Raw genomic sequence first — 18061 nt, 5'->3', positions numbered from 1 at the left:
CATCTGAAATAATTTTGCACATGTTGTACAGTATTAACGGTTTTATGCCTTAGTAAAAGTTCCAGTTTTCCCTAAAAGTCCCATTAGCAAGAACAATAATTATGATTGAAATGTTTGTCTATGTGGCATATTTATCAAAATTGGAATATTCAATTTTTTAAGATATTTTAGATTTTTTTTATTTTTTTGCAGCAAAAAAAAATGAATTGCAGTAAAGATGTGAAAATTTAAAAATCTTCTATTATGTCTTCATCAGTAATATCAGGAAATGACAATATACTTAATGAATAGTGATGGGTGAATTTATTCGGCAGGTGCGAATTCGCGCTGAATTTGCCCGTTTCGCCGCCAGCGAATAAATTTGCGAATTTGCCATGAAAATATTAGAATTTATTCGGCAGGTGCGAATTCGCGCTGAAAATTTTTGGTTTCGTCGCCGGTGCCGGTTTCAACGTCTGCGCCAATGGTTTTTTGCAGGCGTCAAAGCTGATATTTCGCGAATTTTTCGTCAGTTTCGTGAATTTCATGGGAAATTCATGGCAAAGTGAAACGAGACAAAGTTGCCCATCACTATTAATGAATTTATATCTTTTGCACTTTTTAAAAAAATTGTCACCATTTCCATAAAGCATTATAAGTTTATTTTAAAATGCCTGCACTTATATGTTATCTATAGATCTGTTGAAAGGCTACACTGAATATAAGAACCTGGTGTAAACAACAGATGTTAGACATGCTACTAAATGCCTTGAAGCAAGGGGAACTCTGCTTCAAATAAGACTTTTACTGGATAGTATGAAATGTAATATGCTGGTTTTATGTTTTACTTTTTCCCTACATACTTCTACATTCCCTTATCAGCTTGTACACACAAGGAAACTAATATATATTTGCATTTACCAAGCACATTAAATTTTGCATCTTCAATGACATCTTTGCTGAATGCATTTTATATATAACACTTTGCTGAAGGTTGTTTTAAATATGGAGACAACAAAAACATCATCAGTCACACTGTATGCTTTGATGTGCATTTGTGCTTCATATGATACAGCAAGCATCCTTGGGAAAGCATTCATATTGCCTGGCATGTGATGTGAAAAGCTAAACATTTCCTCAAGGTAATGGATTAAGTGAATAACCACATAGCACTGATTTCAGTTTTCAATATTCGGAACATGTTTTATGACAATATAAATCATATTTAAAAACATAATTGCGAAAATTCAACTCTATGCACACTATTATCCATTAATGTTGCAAAGTCTTCATCCAATACTTGTACATGAAATTACTTTAGAAGGTAGATTAGGTTAAAAAGAGAACTCCTTATCCACAGTGTTTTGTTCACAGTGTTTTTATTTTAACTTTTAGTGAATATAGAAATAATATGGGGGAAGTGTTAAAAGGTAATAAGAGGTAGAGTGAGCCTGAAGAATACGTAATATATAAAAAAACAAAACTAAAAAAAATATGAAGATGTCTTGTGACCTGTAAATTACGTCATAAACCTTATATGCATCAGTACCATAAAACATGTTTTTATTGGCACTTAAACAAAATGAAATTTAAGAGCATCTAAACCCAAAAATAAATTTGATGTCCACCTTTGAGCATTTTTGCAATTTAAATAAAAAATCTCAAATTCGAGTTATTCAAGATTTTTTTCCACAATTAGATTCAGTCAAGTTTTTTATTCAGATTTTTTGATAATCAAGCAAACATTTAGAGTTTTTTTTAAACTGTGAGTTAATTCAAAGCATAAAAAAAATTCTAAAACCTCACAATCGATTTTTGATCAATTAAACCCAAAAATGTCTATTTTTAGTGGTTCCTGAGATAGTTTCCTTGACACTTTTAAGTTGCTGCTCTCGTTGAAGATCAGTATGTCAGTGACCCTATGGGGCTTATTTATCAATCCCATTTATCAATTTTGGTTATCACATTTTGCTATGATTCGCCAATAATGTTATTACAAAGAAAATCATAAGAAATAAAAATATTGCTATTTACAACCCAACGAGATGTAGATTGTAGAAAGCACAGAATAAAATTCTCAATGGATAAAACATATAATACATACAAAAATCTTGATTTTGAATGAATGATTTTTGAATTAATAATCAGCCCCTAAGAGTCTAAGCACTTTCTGTAGTACTAAACCCTGGAGTTGCTGATTTTCTGAGAGAGCTATTGAGCCATAAACCTTGTATTAACGAATACATTTTTTTTCTAAAACTGTTAATATGCAAGAAACTGCTAAAGTAAGGAAATTAATATAAAATGTGTAAATTGAAATACTCAGTGAAGCAATGCTAGTAAATTAACAAATTCATTTTTTGGAGTTTACATTTCCTTTAAAACTGCATAACCAAGTAATTTCAACCAAACTTTGTTTTGTTTTATATAAAAACTAGCACATCCAGAAACACAGGTATTGTTAAATATTGCATGACATGTCAGATATAAACAGAATTGTCCCACACCATCTGCCATTGGCATTTTAGCTTTTATTAAAAGGTTTGTCTATCAGGGAAATAAACCAGTTAACATTCAGCTGATAATGTATTTCATTCTTCCAAAAGGAAGGAAAACCGACTTACTGGTTCATTGGCTCTGTAGTCCAAATGCTAATACTTTTAATAATTAGCCATTCAATTTGATTTTTAGTCACAAGAATCCGAATACAGTCAATATTAAATAGGACTTTTCGATCTATGTTTTCCATTTCAAAGTTCCCATTTTTAAAGTCTCCTAATCTGAGATAAGTTGTACATTTTTTTCCTTTTTTATTGCCAATGACTCGTTCTCCAACCTCTAATGTACCATGATGCAAAATATCATTCTGACGATCTTCAGTTCCTGTGCAGACTTTTATTTTATTTATTTTGATAGGTCTTTCAAATGCAATATGGTAGAAGTCACCACTGGAAGGTGATTTGGCCCAGAAATATTCTTCAGTGCTACTATATGCCTTAATAGGTTCATAATTTTCAAATACATTCATATTCGTATTTAGGCTTGCTGATGGATTATCTGGTATGTCAAATGCATCGTCTTCAAAATCATCATCTTTCAGTTTATTTTCTGCCCCCTTGTATGATGAGTAGTATCCCATATGCTGGAAGAGAGATGGCTTAAAACGAATTGTGTCCTTTTGAGCCAGAAGACCTCTAAAATGGATTAGCAACCAGTCACAAGGCATTTCCTGGTAAAACATGAGCAAAAAATGGGCTAGCCGTGGTAAGTCATGAGAGTGATATAGCTTCCCAATGTATCCTAGTTTGGAAAACTCCAAGGTAACCCAACTGGATCCTTTTCGTGAAGTTATAACTTTCTTTATTGTTGTCAAAAAGTTTCTGGAACATCTAACATCATCTTCAAGCATCACATAATAGTCAGAGAGATTAGCGCAAAAATTCAAAAGAAATGCATAGTCCACATTTTGTTTTGATCTAAATTTGACACGGTCATCAGGGTCATTGTAATTTCTTTTTAAACCTTCTAACATGGGGTAGAATTCCATGGGGGTGTGGATAATGGTCAGTTTACCAGCAATAATGTGATGGGAAAATTTTCGAGATATATCTTGAACAATACTTTCACACCAAGAGGAATCAAACTCTGCAAGGTGAACGACTACCATGATTTCTTTTAGTTCTTCGTAGTTTGACTGCTCAAATATAGATTTTATTGTTTCTAGTAAATAATTTCCTTTTTTCCTTTTAACTGAAGAAAGTCCAATCGTAAGGTATCCTATAAAAATACATCAGAATTTTGAAAGTTAGAGCATTGCAGCAGTATCACAAATTTACCATTTACAATGGTTCTTGAAAGTTTGTGAACCCTTTCAAAAAGTCCTAAAAGTTGATGAATGAAACCTAGTTAAACAAATTAAACAACAATTATTATATATGGTTATGTATTTATTGAAAAAAATGATCCAATGACATATCTGTGTGTGGCAAAGTAAGTGAATCCTTCGGATTATCATATACTTTCAAGGTGTTTTCAGTCAATGAGATGACAAGCAGGTGTGAGAGAGTGACCCTGTTTTATTTAAAGAATGGTAATCCAGCAAAGACTGATCACAAATACAACGCATTTATTGATATGTATCATGGCTCAAACAAAGGAGGAGCATGAGGACCTCAGAAAAATAGTTGATGCCCCTAAAACTGTATAAGGTTAGAAGACTATCACTAAAGAGTTAGGACATCAATTAACAATCTGATTGTGTACAAATGGAGGAAATTCAAGACCGTTGTTACCCTACCCAGAAGCGATCAACCATAAAAGGTGTCTAATAGTCCAAGACATTACAAAGGAAACTAGGGTAAATTCTAAGCAAATGAAGACCTGTCTCACATTGGAGAATGTTGATGTTTATGAGTCCACCACCAAGAGAACACTGAGCAGCAATTGTGTGTACGGCAGAGTAGTAAGGAGAAAGCCACTGTTCTCCGCCAAAAATATTGCTGACTGTCTACAATTTGCTAAAAATCATGTGGACAAACCAGAAGGATACTGGAAGAATGTTTTGTAGGTGGATGAAGTCAAAATAGACTTTTTGTCTTAAATGAGGAGCGTTACATTTGGAAAGGAAAAACTGCATTCCAGCATAATAACCTTATCCCATCTGTGAAACATGGTGGTGGGAACATTCTGGTTTGAGCCTGGATGGCTTGCCATGGTTGATGGAACAATGAATTGTAAACTATAACAAAGAAAACTAAAGGAAAATGTCAAGACATTTGTCCCTGAACTGAATCTTAGTGAGTCATGCAGCAAGGCAATGATCCTAAACACAGTAGTCATTCTACCGAAGAATGGTTAAAGAAGAATACAGTGAAAGTTTAGGAATAGCCAGATCAAAGTTCTGACCTTAATGTTGTGGAAAGGCCTAACACAAGTGGTTCATGTGAGGAAACCTACCAACATCCAAGAGCTGAAGCTGTTTTGTATGGAGGAATAGGCTAAAATGCCTCAGAGTTGATTTGCAGGACTGATCAACAGAAACCACAAACATTTTGTTGCAGTTATTGCTGAACAAAGGGGGGTCACACCATATATTGAAAGCAAGATTCATTTACTTTTGGGTTCACAAACTTTCACACTGTATATATTTGCTGTATACTGCCTTTTTGCTAGTGTTTCCCTAAGATAACTAGTAATTGTAACAAGAGAAAACAGTACCACTTAAATAATGTGGATTGAAAATCTGGTGCATGGCTCATCATTAACTTGCTGACTGTACTTGTAATATAAAATACAGTTTTTGGTCTATCTGGAATATATCATTATCTCCATGAAAACATCTGTAGAAATATTTAATAACATGGCAGAGAAAGTAGCTGGGCGAACTGAAGCCATCAGTATTACAATGCATAGTACTCAGAACAAACACATTTTTAATTGATTTTTGCCAATTTATTTGTGGGAGTAACAAATAGTTACTATATATATTTACCTAACTAAATATTTTTCAGTGTATAGTAATATAATTAGTGATGGTCAAATCTTATCCGTTTCGCTTCCCTGAAAATTCTCCAAAATGCCAAAATGCATTGAAATCTACGGGTGACAAAATGTTTTTTGAAGCACAACAAATTGCACAACAAATTTCCGATACATTTTTTCACCCATTATGGGTGTCGTATTTGCAGCGAAACCTGGCAAAACTTTGCTCATCACTAAAATTTTCCTTCTAAATAGTTAATACAGTTTATGCTCTTGTTCAACATGAGTTTAAAGGGATACTGTCATGGGAAAAAACATTTTTTTCAAAATGAATCAGTTAATAGTGCCACTCCAGCAGAATTCTGCACTGAAATCCATTTCTCAAAAGAGCAAACAGATTTTTTTATATTCAATTTTGAAATCTGACATGGGGCTAGACATATTGTCAATTTCCCAGCTGCCCCAAGTCATGGTCTGATAAACTTCAATCACTCTTTACTGCTGTACTGCAAGTTGGAGTGATATCACCCCCTCCCTCCCCCCCCAGCAGCCAAACAAAAGAACAATGGGAAGGTAACCAGATAACAGCTCCCTAACACAAGATAACAGCTGCCTGGTAGATCTAAGAACAACACTCAATAGTAAAAACCCATGTCTCACTGAGACACATTCAGTTACATTGAGAAGGAAAAACAGCAGCCTGCCAGAAAGCATTTCTCTCCTAAAGTGCAGGCACAAGTTACATGACAAGGGGCAGCTGGGAAATTGAAAAAATGTCTAGCCCCATGTCAGATTTCAAAATTGAATATAAAAAAATCTGTTTGATCTTTTGAGAAATGGATTTCAGTGCAGAATTCTGCTGGAGCAGCACTATTAACTGGTGCATTTTTCCGATGACAGGATCCCTTTGATGAATACGGTTTGTGCTGAACAAACTTTTTGTGTATATTTTGCAGGTGCAGTAAACCCCAAAAAAAGTTTTTGATGTTCTTTTAAATATAATCTACTGTTGCCCTGCTCTTGTTAAAAACCTGAAAAAGATGTTTTTGCTTCAAAATCTCTAATGAAGTTTATATAAACTCCTTTGTAACCATAGGGACAGTCATTCAGGCTGAAATAGGGCAAAAAGGCTTATGTTTACATAACAGAAAACAGATAAGCAGTGTACAGTACAAATGGTGTACTGTAGTTCTTACACAGCAAGATAAAACAGGGGTCACCACTTTCTACAGGACTATAAAATGAAACCCTTCCTCAAAAAATAGGGCATTTGTTTCAAAGATATAATTTATTTGTAGGCATTGAATGAACAGATACAACCTTTAAATCAAATATCTTCTTTCTTTCTTTCTTTCTTTCTTTCTTTCTTTCTTTCTTTCTTTCTTTCTTTTTCTAGTTCTTTAATCATGACAATTCAATGGTTTTTATTATTTTTGAGCAAACAGGGAAACTGAAGCCACTCCATATTTCGTTCTTGCAAGGCAGACAGGAATAGATGATCCCCTTCAATTTCCCGGTTTGTCCGATTTAGCTCAAGAAATAACGAAACCCATTGAGATATTTGGTGATTAAAAGACTAAGCACAATGTATGTCCAGCACAAGCCCTATTCATGATCAACAAGTGTGTACACTTCCCCTTTAAAGAAGAAATAAAGCCTTAAAAAAATGTATGGGTAGAAATGCTTTAAAGTTTGTGCATGTGCAAAAAAGAAGATATGAAGCTATTGGTGGCATATTGAGACTTTTAACACTAATGGGTTGGTTGCATTTACAGGTCATCTGCTTAAAAGCTTAAATATTATTGGTCGTTACGGGCAAAATTTGGGGGTACTTTTGAAATGCTGCCATCTTAGAATAGAGTCATTAAAATATATTTAATGATATTAATAAAATAATTTGTGTGAAAGCAATTGTACATAATACAGGTAAAAACATGACTTCTCAAATTACATACTTTTTCTGGATAATGGCATCCCAGCTAAAATACGGTATTTTACATTTATGGAAGGGGACAAATTAGATAAATTCTTAAATGTGTGAATATATCGATCTGAGCCCAGCGGATGAGTAGATGTATCTTTAAGATGTTTAGCTTCTTCTTCCTAGAAAAACAATGAAAAATGGAAATTAGCAGATTGCATTTATAAAGCAGAACAATGTGACATATATTTAGATTTTTTTAGCCATACACAACATTATGACATTTAGAATATTGTTGAGAAATATAGTAAAATACTGCAAGCCTGCTAATATAATTGCTATGCTGAAATCAGTAGAACTATATTTGCATTCACATTCTCCCATAAGGTTCCTAAAACATATAATTTTTATGCTTCCCCCCCCATTTAACTAGGCAATCTATATTAATAGATCTCCTTTAATGACAATATTTATGCACTAGTTACTCAGTGGTTATGAAGTGCTCAGAATGAACAATTATAAATTATAGTTGGTTGTGTAAAAAAAGGCACTAAATTTGCCCAGGAGCAGTAACCAATGGCAACCAATCAGAAGGTAGCATTTACTGGCCACCTGTTTAAAAGCAAACTTCCTATTGGTTGTTATGGGTTACTGCTCCTGGGCAAAGTTAGTGCCTTTTTTACATAACCCCATAGTCTTTAAAAATATACTTGCTTTGGGGGCGCATGCGCGCAGCTTCACCGACAGGATGTGTTTGTGAGTGCTCCGCTCCTGCATCACGCTAAATAGCTATCATTAGCGAGGAACGTAGTTCCAAATATCCAGCTTGGACATACCGGACTAACCAGAGACCAACCGGATCCTAGTGATGGGTCCTCCGGCCACGAAAAAGAAACCGCAGCTGAACACGCCGCCGATGTTCCATAAGCGCGCCACAGAATCGGCGCGGCCGCCATCTTTGTCAACGAGTGCCGATCCAGACACAGAGACGGAGGCGCCGACACTCTCGCTAGAGACTCAGGCAGCTTTACAGGCGGTTCAAAATCTGTTCAAAACTGAACTGGCAGCAGCAGTCACGGACTTTGCCCGTCAAATTACTGATCTGGGCGACCGCGTTGACAAATTGGAACAGTTAACTGATGACCACACCATGGCCCTACAGGAGGACCAGAAACAGCTTGCGGCCCACCAGGACCAGATTGCGCAGCTGGAAAATAAGGTGGAGGACTTAGAGAACCGCTCGAGGAGAGGTAATTTGCGGGTCAGGGGGGTCCCCGAAACCATAACAGACATTACACAACTGATGGCAGGGGTTTTACAACAGCTACTCCCTGACCTTCCTGACGAGCACCTCCATATTGAGCGTATACACAGGGCCTTAGGTCGCCCGCGCAATCCGAATATCCCAAGAGACATTGTCTTAAAACTACACCATGTGGAAATGAGAGATTTGGCCCTACAGGCGGCCAGAGAGCTGACAGATGACACGCTGCCCCACAATATGCAGCTATTTGCGGATATTGCCCCGATCACCCTACAGAAGAGGCGGCAAATGAAACCTGTAACATCATTGCTTTTGCAGCACAAAGTGAAATATAAATGGGGCTTTCCGTTCTCACTACAATTTGCCTGGAAGGGCCGTGCCCACACGATTTATACTTCAGAGGCTGGTCTAGCAATACTAGAAGAGGGAGCTGACCCACCCAACGGAGATAATCGCCCGCCCTCGGGATCATCACGGGCAGACCCGGAATGGTCGACGGTGCCCTCTTCCAAGCAGCAGAAACGTCCGTCATCGCACTCTCCACCCAGGGAACGGCGTTTTGCCCGCTCCAGGCCTACTGCTGACCCACCCTAGCTTGATCCGTTTGGGTACAGGAAAAGAAGGTTATGGTTGCCGTTTACGGGTGGGGTGAGCAATACCTACCCACTGGCCCTGGATTACAAATATTTACTGTCCACTACAACAGTTCTATCTTTTTTGGGCTATGTTCCCCCACGTTGTTGATTATTCTTGGGGATGCGGGAAATTGCCCCCCCACACGGAGCGCCTCTCTTCTACCCCCCTCCGCGTCAGGAGGTGACCAGAGAAGTCATTGCGCTCATCTGCAGTGTTAATTTGTTAATGTTGAAATTTATGTCTATACTCTTTACATTATTTTTTCCTATGTCTTTCTGCTTTATTATGTTTTTGTACTTGTGCACATCCCAGGCGGTGGGGATTATCTACCTTGTGTTATTGTATCTCCAATGTTGGGTATGGAGAGGGTTGAGATGGAGACTTGGGACCCTCACTGCGTTACACCGTTATAACATAGTCGGACACCTGTTCACAGTAATCCATAGCAATATTACAATTACTTTTGAATGTACTAATGTCGATTAAAATTGTGTCGCACAATGCACAGGGTCTCAACTCCCCAACGAAACGACGGGCAGCATTTCAGACTTATCATAGGCTATCGCCTGATGTGTTGTGTTTACAGGAAACACATTTTACTTTGACATCCTTTCCTAAATATTACCACAAAAATTATTCTAGATTCTTTCTTTCCTCCACCACAAGTAAACGTAGAGGAGTAGCTGTATTTTTACATAACCGGTTTCCATTTACCATTACGAAAACTTTTCTTGACGACCAAGGTCAATATATCATACTCCTGGGAACGTTGTACGGCGTCCCCTATACTATTGTTTCCACTTATGCCCCCAATGACTCTCCCCTTCCTTTCTTCGAACACATTTTGACTAAGTTAACAAACCTCCCGAAAGCGAGAATTGTGTGGGCAGGAGACTTTAATCTCTCATTTAACCACACCTTGGATAGGACTTCTCAGACCGCTTCTATGAAACACAAAAAGGTTACAAAACGGATTGAGAGTCTCCTGCACACACATGGCTTGACTGACTCGTGGAGAGAGGCCAATGATACCAAAAGAGGGTATACACATTATTCGCATGTGCACCATAGTTACTCCAGGATAGACTATATTCTCATTAACAACCAAGATGCTTCTAGGATTATTCACTCCAAGATAATTCATTGTGCCTGGTCCGATCATGACCTTATGATGACAATGCTGGACTTGCAGACCTCCTCTCCTATACGGCCAGGCTGGAGACTAAACGAGAGTCTATTAGCCGATCCTGATTGCATCAATCACATATCACAAGAATTGAAGCACTTTATGACAGAAAACTCGATACCCGACTCATCTCCAGCTTGGGTGTGGGTTGCACATAAGGCGTATATCAGGGGATGTCTGATCCAGTATGCAGCTAAGAAAAAACGCAAGCGCTTACAAACATTAACCCTCCTTGAAAAAGATTTAGAAGTCCTTGAACATTCTAATAGATCCCACCCCTGCCCCAAAACCAGAAGACTTATAGAGGAAACTAAGCAAAAAATTAAAGCCTGCCAAATCTATTCGGCCGAACAATCCATCCGCAAGACTAATCATAAGTTTTATCTTTATGCTAACAAATCGGATAGAATGCTGGCTAATCTATTGAAGGCCCATAACAAACGGAACTCCATCCATAAAATTAAGCACCCAGACGGTCGCATCACCTCTGACCCAGATGCTATTGCCTCTATCTTTCAGGATTATTATCAACGCTTATACGACTCTCCGCGCCAATTAGACAGTAATACTTTACAGATGTATTTAGAGAAGCACGCCCCACCACCATTGACACAAGAGATGAAATCTGCATTAGAGGACGATATTACTTACCAAGAAATTGAAATCACTGTTAAACACCTTAAATTGAATAAGGCTCCAGGCCCTGATGGTTTCTCGTCCCTTTATTATAAAAAATTCCAAACCCAACTAATCCCTCATTTACACAAACTTTTCCAACACATTACACAGGGCCAACCCTTACCACCTGAAATGAACGAAGCTAGAGTGACAGTGATTCCTAAACCAAATAAGGACCATCTATCCCCGAAAAATTATAGGCCGATATCACTCTTGAATTTGGATATTAAGATATTAGCGACCATACTGGCGCAACGATTGAACAAAATTTTAAACTCCATAATTCATAAAGATCAGATAGGCTTTATCCCTTCCCGTCAAGCCCCCGATAACATACGGAAGATCCTTAATATTATAGCGCATGCCAATAAATTTAAAACCCCCCTTTGCTTATTAGCACTTGATATTGAAAAGGCATTCGATACCTTAAATTGGCAATATCTCTTTACGCTATTGGAAACCATGGGAATAGGCCGCAACTTTTTGAATACTCTTAAGACTTACTACCATAACCCGAAAGCACACCTGAATCTCCCCACTACTTCGCTACACAGTCCCATCTCTATCCAACGTGGTACCAGACAGGGGTGCCCACTTTCCCCAGCATTGTTTGCCCTGGCAATGGAACCGTTAGCAAGGGACATTAGAAGCCAGATGGCTATTCAAGGCCTGAAAATTGGAGACCGTGAATATAAGATTTCGATGTTTGCTGATGACCTATTGATACATGTGGTAAACCCCCTAACATCCTTACCCAACTTGCTGAACTCTCTATCGCATTTTGCTAAAGTTTCCGGCTTGAATATAAACCCTGATAAGTCTGAGATGCTGCCCTGCAATATACCGAATCATACTGTTAAATTACTGGAACTGAATTTTGGTTTTAAAATACAACCGGAGTACTTGCAATATTTGGGAGTTAAAATCAATAAATCCTTCCTTAGTCTTTATAAAGCCAACTTTCAACCTATGCTCAGGACTTTGGCGCAGGACTTGCAAAAATGGGACAAACACAAGATCTCCTGGGTTGGCAGGATCCACTGCATTAAAATGGTACTTCTACCCAAAATTCTCTACTTGTTTAGAACGTTGCCGATTAAAGTACCTTTGCAGGACTTGTACATGTTGCAATCTAAGGTGAATGCTTTTATTTGGCAGAATAAGCATCCCAGAATATCCAAACACACTATCTGCCTTCATAAAGCCAATGGTGGCCTATCAGTACCACACTTCGTTAAGTATTACTGGGCAGCTCGCTTCGCACAGTTAGCTCCGCCTCATGCGGGACCCCTTGCACCACTTTGGGTTCAGATGGAGGATGATTTACTGTACCCGTATCTTTCGCAACAATTGATATGGTTATCAAAAATACCGTACCATCATATTTCCAATGCCTCTCCACTAACTATAGAAATGTTACGTCTGTGGACGGCTTCCAGGAGGAGATTTGGCCTGATGTCATCCCCTTCTCCCTTGACGCCCTTGGCGAATAACCAAGACTTTCCTGTAGGGCAATCCAGGCGGGCACTGGCTTGGTGGGCCGCTAAGGGAGTTTACACACTTCAATCGCTGACCAGGTATGGGAAGCCTCTAACGTCCCAACAACTACGGGACCTTTACGACCCCCCCATGCAGGAGGTCTTTCGGACGACACAATTAGCCCACTTTGCGCACCAACAATTACGGCGTGCCACTGACTGCTGCTTAAAGCCTACAGCCTTTGAGACCATTTGTAGGCAGTACCCGCTACAACCAGGCATTCTCAGCACGCTGTACCAGCTGTTAAACTAACCCCCGCAGCACTCCCAGAAACTGGGATATATGTTGAGGTGGGAGAAAGACTTAAATATCACACTTTCGACTCAACAATGGGCTCATTGCAGTCTTACAGCGCACAAAGGGAGCACCTGTGTGACCGTTAGGGAGACATCAATTAAATTGCTCCATAGGACATATCTAGTCCCCACGAGACTGAACAAATTATATCCTTTGTGCAATCCACAATGCTTTCGGGGCTGTCCGGACCCAGGAACGTTATTGCATATATGGTGGTCCTGTAGGGCTGTTTCACAATTTTGGGATGCTGTTCTTCGCCTCTTATCCAAAGTTCTCCATACTACTTTCCCAAAGGATCCTATGGTACTTTTATTGGGCAAGAAGCCGCACAACTTTGACAATTCAGCCCACAGATTAAGTCAACATATTTTGATGGCGGCGAGGCTTATCATTGCAGCTAATTGGAAAAAAACGGGAATACCTCTGGGTTCTCTCAGGGCAAAGATAATTTGCATCGCCGCTAATGAGAAGCTTACTTATACTTTGAAGAATGATATGGCGGCCTTCGACAAAATATGGCTTCCATGGCTAGCTCATGAACACGACCCTCAGCTTTTCCAAGCCCTGCATTCATGATGCGGACTATATTGGTTGGCTATAGATAACTCCCACGCCTAGACTCCCTCCCAATTGTATCATTATAGATACCCCACCGCCTTATGACTCTGTTATTATTTACATTGTATGCTAACAGTACGCCCTTCCCCCTGTATTTATGATCTTCCACCGCCCCTCTTTTTTTTTTTTTTCTTTCTCCTATCTTTCCCCCCCTCTTCTTTTTCTGTACTGTATAATGTTTGTTGTCAGTTGTATTGTTTATGACAATTTGTAACAGGTTGCCGTGTGCCACGGATAGCCTGATTTATGCGTACTGAACTCAATAAAACTTGTCAGTTTAAAAAATATACTTGCTTGACATTTTCAGCAAGATATCAGTCAGGCACTTCTTCCTGAGGCCAATAAGCATCTGATCCTGTCTGAAGGGGCACAGTTGGTAGCTTTTATCGGCCTGTGCATGGCCTGCTTTAGATCCCACCTAGTGCCCCCAAATATATTTCTCTCAGTCATGAAACAAGCCTAGCCTGGGAGACAATTTTTGCATTTTAATGAGAGACTGTAGAACACTGAAGCATGAACTGAACCTCTCAAGCAAATTATGTGGGGTGAGAAGTCACCAAACAAACACAAGTTATTAACCTGGTCTTCTCTCTCACAGGGAAGAAAATATATTTTGTTTACTCTCTACCTCCAGGCCCCTACCCAGCATTAGTTATATTTTAGTTGGGGATGGAAAACAACCATGAAGTTCCACCTTTTGCAAAATAATTCCTACCAGGCAAATTGTGACCTGTAAAATGTTTTTATAGAAGCAGAAACATTTATCAGAAACCCATCATTAATGGAATCTGCCATCACATCATCATCCGGCAGGGCATTTCACAACCTCACTGTCCTCACTGTGAAGAACCACCTAAGCCGCTTCAAATAAAAAGATCTGTTCCTCTAGTCTAAAGGGGAGACCTCTGGTGCGTTGTTCATTTTTATGGGGAAAAAGAACCCCCGCTATCTGTGTATAATGCACTTGTAAATAAATGTATATAATGTACTTGTAATGTATATAATGCACTTGTAAATAAATATATATAATGTACTTGTAATGTATATAATGTACTTGTAAATAAAAAAATTTCCCCTAGCAAGCATTTTTTTTTCCAGAAAAACCAACCCCAACCTTGATAGCCTACTCTCATAGTTAACAACATTACCAGTCTCTGAACTCTCTCCAGCTCTTAAATATCCTTCTTAAAGCCTTAGACCCAAAACTACAATGCAAGGTGAGAACTTGTCATGGCTAGGTTACTTTTTAGTTACTTACCAGAACATATTCATCTTCAATGTACAAATTCATGAACATCAGGCATATGATTAGAACTCCTAAGACTGGTATTGTGGAACGTTTTCGAAAACATCTCATTTTATCAAGGTATTTGATAATATAGTCGTTCTAAGCAGAGATGCATATATTTTGTGAAGACCTTAACTGCCGATAACTATTTTATTTTCACAAGTCCTGTTTCATTCTGGAAAATAAAAGCAGAAACAAAGGTAAAGTGACAATAACCATAATACATTACTTTTTGGTATATGTCAAAAACAAACTAAAGGTGCAATTTAAAAGTGTTTGAGTAATTTGTTCATGGGGTTTCAAATGTGCTTCTTCTAATGAGGTAATTATAAAAAAATTCAGAAATCTTTGACCTTTGTACCGTTGTGCCAAATAAATGACTTTGGTATTACCGTAGTACTATGGAATGGCTTATCTGCAAACCCGATATCCAGAAGACCCCTGATCCTTAGGGGGCTATTTACTAAACTCCGAATTTTTTTATAAAATCAGACTTTTAAAAAAATCACAAATTTTTCAGAATTTATTAAACCCCATGGACGGAAAAGTCCAAATCTGAGAATCCAGCATCTCAGACCTGTTGAGGTTGCATATGAGTCAATGGGAGAAATCCCAATCATTTTTTGATGTGCGCTGGGTTTTTGGTAATACCTCGAAGTTTTCTGAGTTTTTGAGCAAAAATTTTCAGGTGAAAAATCTGAAAAAAATCATGAAAATATGATTTATCGCGATTTTTTCCCGCAAACGAAATTTTTGGGAAAGTGTATTCGGGAAAGTGTATTAATAAATAAGAACAAAAAACCCATGCGGATATGGCCGGAGTTATTTTCAGAAAATATTGAGATAAATTCGGACTTTGATAAATAACCCCCTTAGAGTCCATTTTAAGCAAATAATTACAATTTATTTTCTCTATAATAATAAAACAGTTCCTTGTACTTGGTAGTAACTAAGCTGCATGAATCCATATTTGTGGAAAAATAGTCCTATTGGGTTTACTCAATATTTATTGTAAATGTTTTTAGTATATCCAAGGTATGGTGATCCAAATAACATAAAAACCCCTTCTTTGGACTCCCCCCCCCCCCCGGTCCTACAGACTACAGATAATATATCCCATGCTTGTATTTTCATTGTACCGTTTTTATGTTTAGCAGTGTTTAAAGACACAAGGTGGCAGTATGTGCACTCAGAAAAGAACATTACAGCCTCAGTCAAAGCAACGTTTATAATTGCTGTTACCATCGGTAAAGCATTTATTCACATTTTGAAATTAGTATATTAAGTTTGAACAAAGGAATTATAACTAGCATGTCAATGGCATAATTTCAAAGCATATTTGTTCTAAAATTAACGAATCTGGTACTTTACATTACAAAACTTACGATATTTAAAGATACTTTAATGAAGATCTCCCTTTACAGCATTCCTCATTTTTTGGACCATTAACATTATGTTGGGCATATGTATCAATATCTGAAAATCTAGCTCTCTAATTTTGCCTTCCATTTAACCGATTTATGGTAATCAACAAGAAAAACTGAAGAGTCCTGAACAAAATTCAAACAAGGGGTTTATACACTCCCCCCCTTTCATTGCCCTATATGCTATATACAAATAATTGCACTTGAATTCACAGGGAACCCACATTTACACTCTATTCAGAGAAGTGAAAGGTTGGTCAGACACCCCCTCTCCTCTGCACTAAAGCATCCCCAATACTTTGGTATAGTGCCCTAAAACAAACTACCTGTAGTCCCTTACTTGGATGAGTGCCATGGGAGGTATTAAGTTATGCCTATGTGTGCCAATATCTGCCAGAAACCCCAAACACTTTCTCGTAATCCCTTTAAGGGGTCTACTATTTGAGATTGTCTCTCAGCTACTAGTAATACTGACTGGTATAACAAATTATAATTAGTGATGAGCGAATCTGTCCTGTATCACTGAAAAATTCCCAAACCTGGGTGATAATTTGTCAATGGTCATTACTAGCAACGTTTTCTGCAGAAAATAAATTCGAGTCTATGGGGTAAATTTACTAAGCCAGCGACAGCTTTGCAGCCATCGCAACACTTCAATTCAATTCAATCAGACAACTTCAATTTACTAAAATGCAAAGTTGTGTCCAGGGCGCGGAAAGCTGGCAAATTTTCGTTAACTTAACTTCGGCAATGAAAGCGAAGATGCACTAGCGTTCAATTATGCCTTGCACAACTTCGTCCAAAGTTGAATGGACGTATATGTTGCAGCAAATACATTACATTACACAAGCCCTGGGAACCTTAATAAAGAAAATAGAGTTGTTTTATTGCCCTACACATGAGCCCAGTGTGTAGTTTATGTGCCATATGTTAGAAAATGTATGGGGGAACCCGGTTACCCAAAAAAAAATTTAAGGACTCTGAAAAAAGGAAAAGACGCCAGTTTTTTTAGGGAGTTTTTCCACTAAAAATATGATGTAAGTAACAGAATGATGAGGAAGATCTATGTACTCCAATGCCTGGTCTGAGCTGGTGAAGGCAAGTCTGGCAAAAGAGGAAACGTTCAGTAAAATTTGCATCTTAGTGAATTTGCAGAGTAACGTCCATTCGCCAGAGCGAAAATTCACCTGGCCACAGAGTGCAAATGACCGCTGGCGTCTGTCTCTTTCATTTGCGAAGTTACGCCTGCGCCCTTTAGTAAATTTGTCCCTATATGTGTAAGTTTTTCCATGGTAGCTTTTTTTTCACAGGTACTTTTTCAGTGCAGAACACTTTGGAATCTATGAAGGTTTTTCCGAAGGCCTATGGGTGTTTTTTAATATTAATTTGCTGCAGTTTCACGAAAATATTCACAGAAGATGAAATGCTGAATTTCACCTGCGGAAAAGCGAGTGGGTTTCTTGTTCAGAGAAGAGACACAAAAACTGCAGGGAAATTGGAATTTGCCTTTACTCAAAAACGTCAACAAGGTGCTTTATCAACTTTCCAAACACGCCCCTCTCTCTCTCCAGACAGTCACAGGCCCCTTGGCACTCTTCACTTCTCGCTCAAGCTCAGACTCAGGCACTCTCTCACTAAACTACACAGGAGATTTTGATACAGATTTCTGTAATTTGAGTCAGATCAGATATTGGGCTAGATTCAATTCAGTGAGAAAAAGTTTTTCTAATGCATCTACATGCGACATGCA

The 18061-nt window shown here is 38.2% G+C and overlaps 1 protein-coding gene across 1 annotated transcript in view; it reads right to left on the bottom strand.

The window, feature by feature from the left end:
- Positions 1 to 1741: 1741 nt before the first annotated feature.
- Positions 1742 to 18061, bottom strand: part of LOC108712376 (alpha-1,3-mannosyl-glycoprotein 4-beta-N-acetylglucosaminyltransferase C-like) — a 75602-nt gene continuing 59282 nt past the window's right edge. Inside the window, exons 2-4 of the mRNA XM_041588639.1 lie at positions 14858 to 15062; positions 7416 to 7563; positions 1742 to 3756 (exon numbers count right to left, since the gene is read on the bottom strand). Coding sequence (XP_041444573.1) covers positions 2600 to 3756; positions 7416 to 7563; positions 14858 to 14956 — 1404 coding nt within the window. The 5' untranslated portion in view covers positions 14957 to 15062 and the 3' untranslated portion in view covers positions 1742 to 2599. The remainder of the gene's footprint in view (positions 3757 to 7415; positions 7564 to 14857; positions 15063 to 18061) is intronic.

The sequence above is a fragment of the Xenopus laevis genome, chromosome 3S (assembly GCF_017654675.1).
Source record: "Xenopus laevis strain J_2021 chromosome 3S, Xenopus_laevis_v10.1, whole genome shotgun sequence".
Classification (NCBI taxonomy): domain Eukaryota; kingdom Metazoa; phylum Chordata; class Amphibia; order Anura; family Pipidae; genus Xenopus; species Xenopus laevis.
The sequence above is the reverse complement of the archived record's forward strand: the minus strand, read 5'-3'. Positions and strand labels throughout refer to the sequence as shown.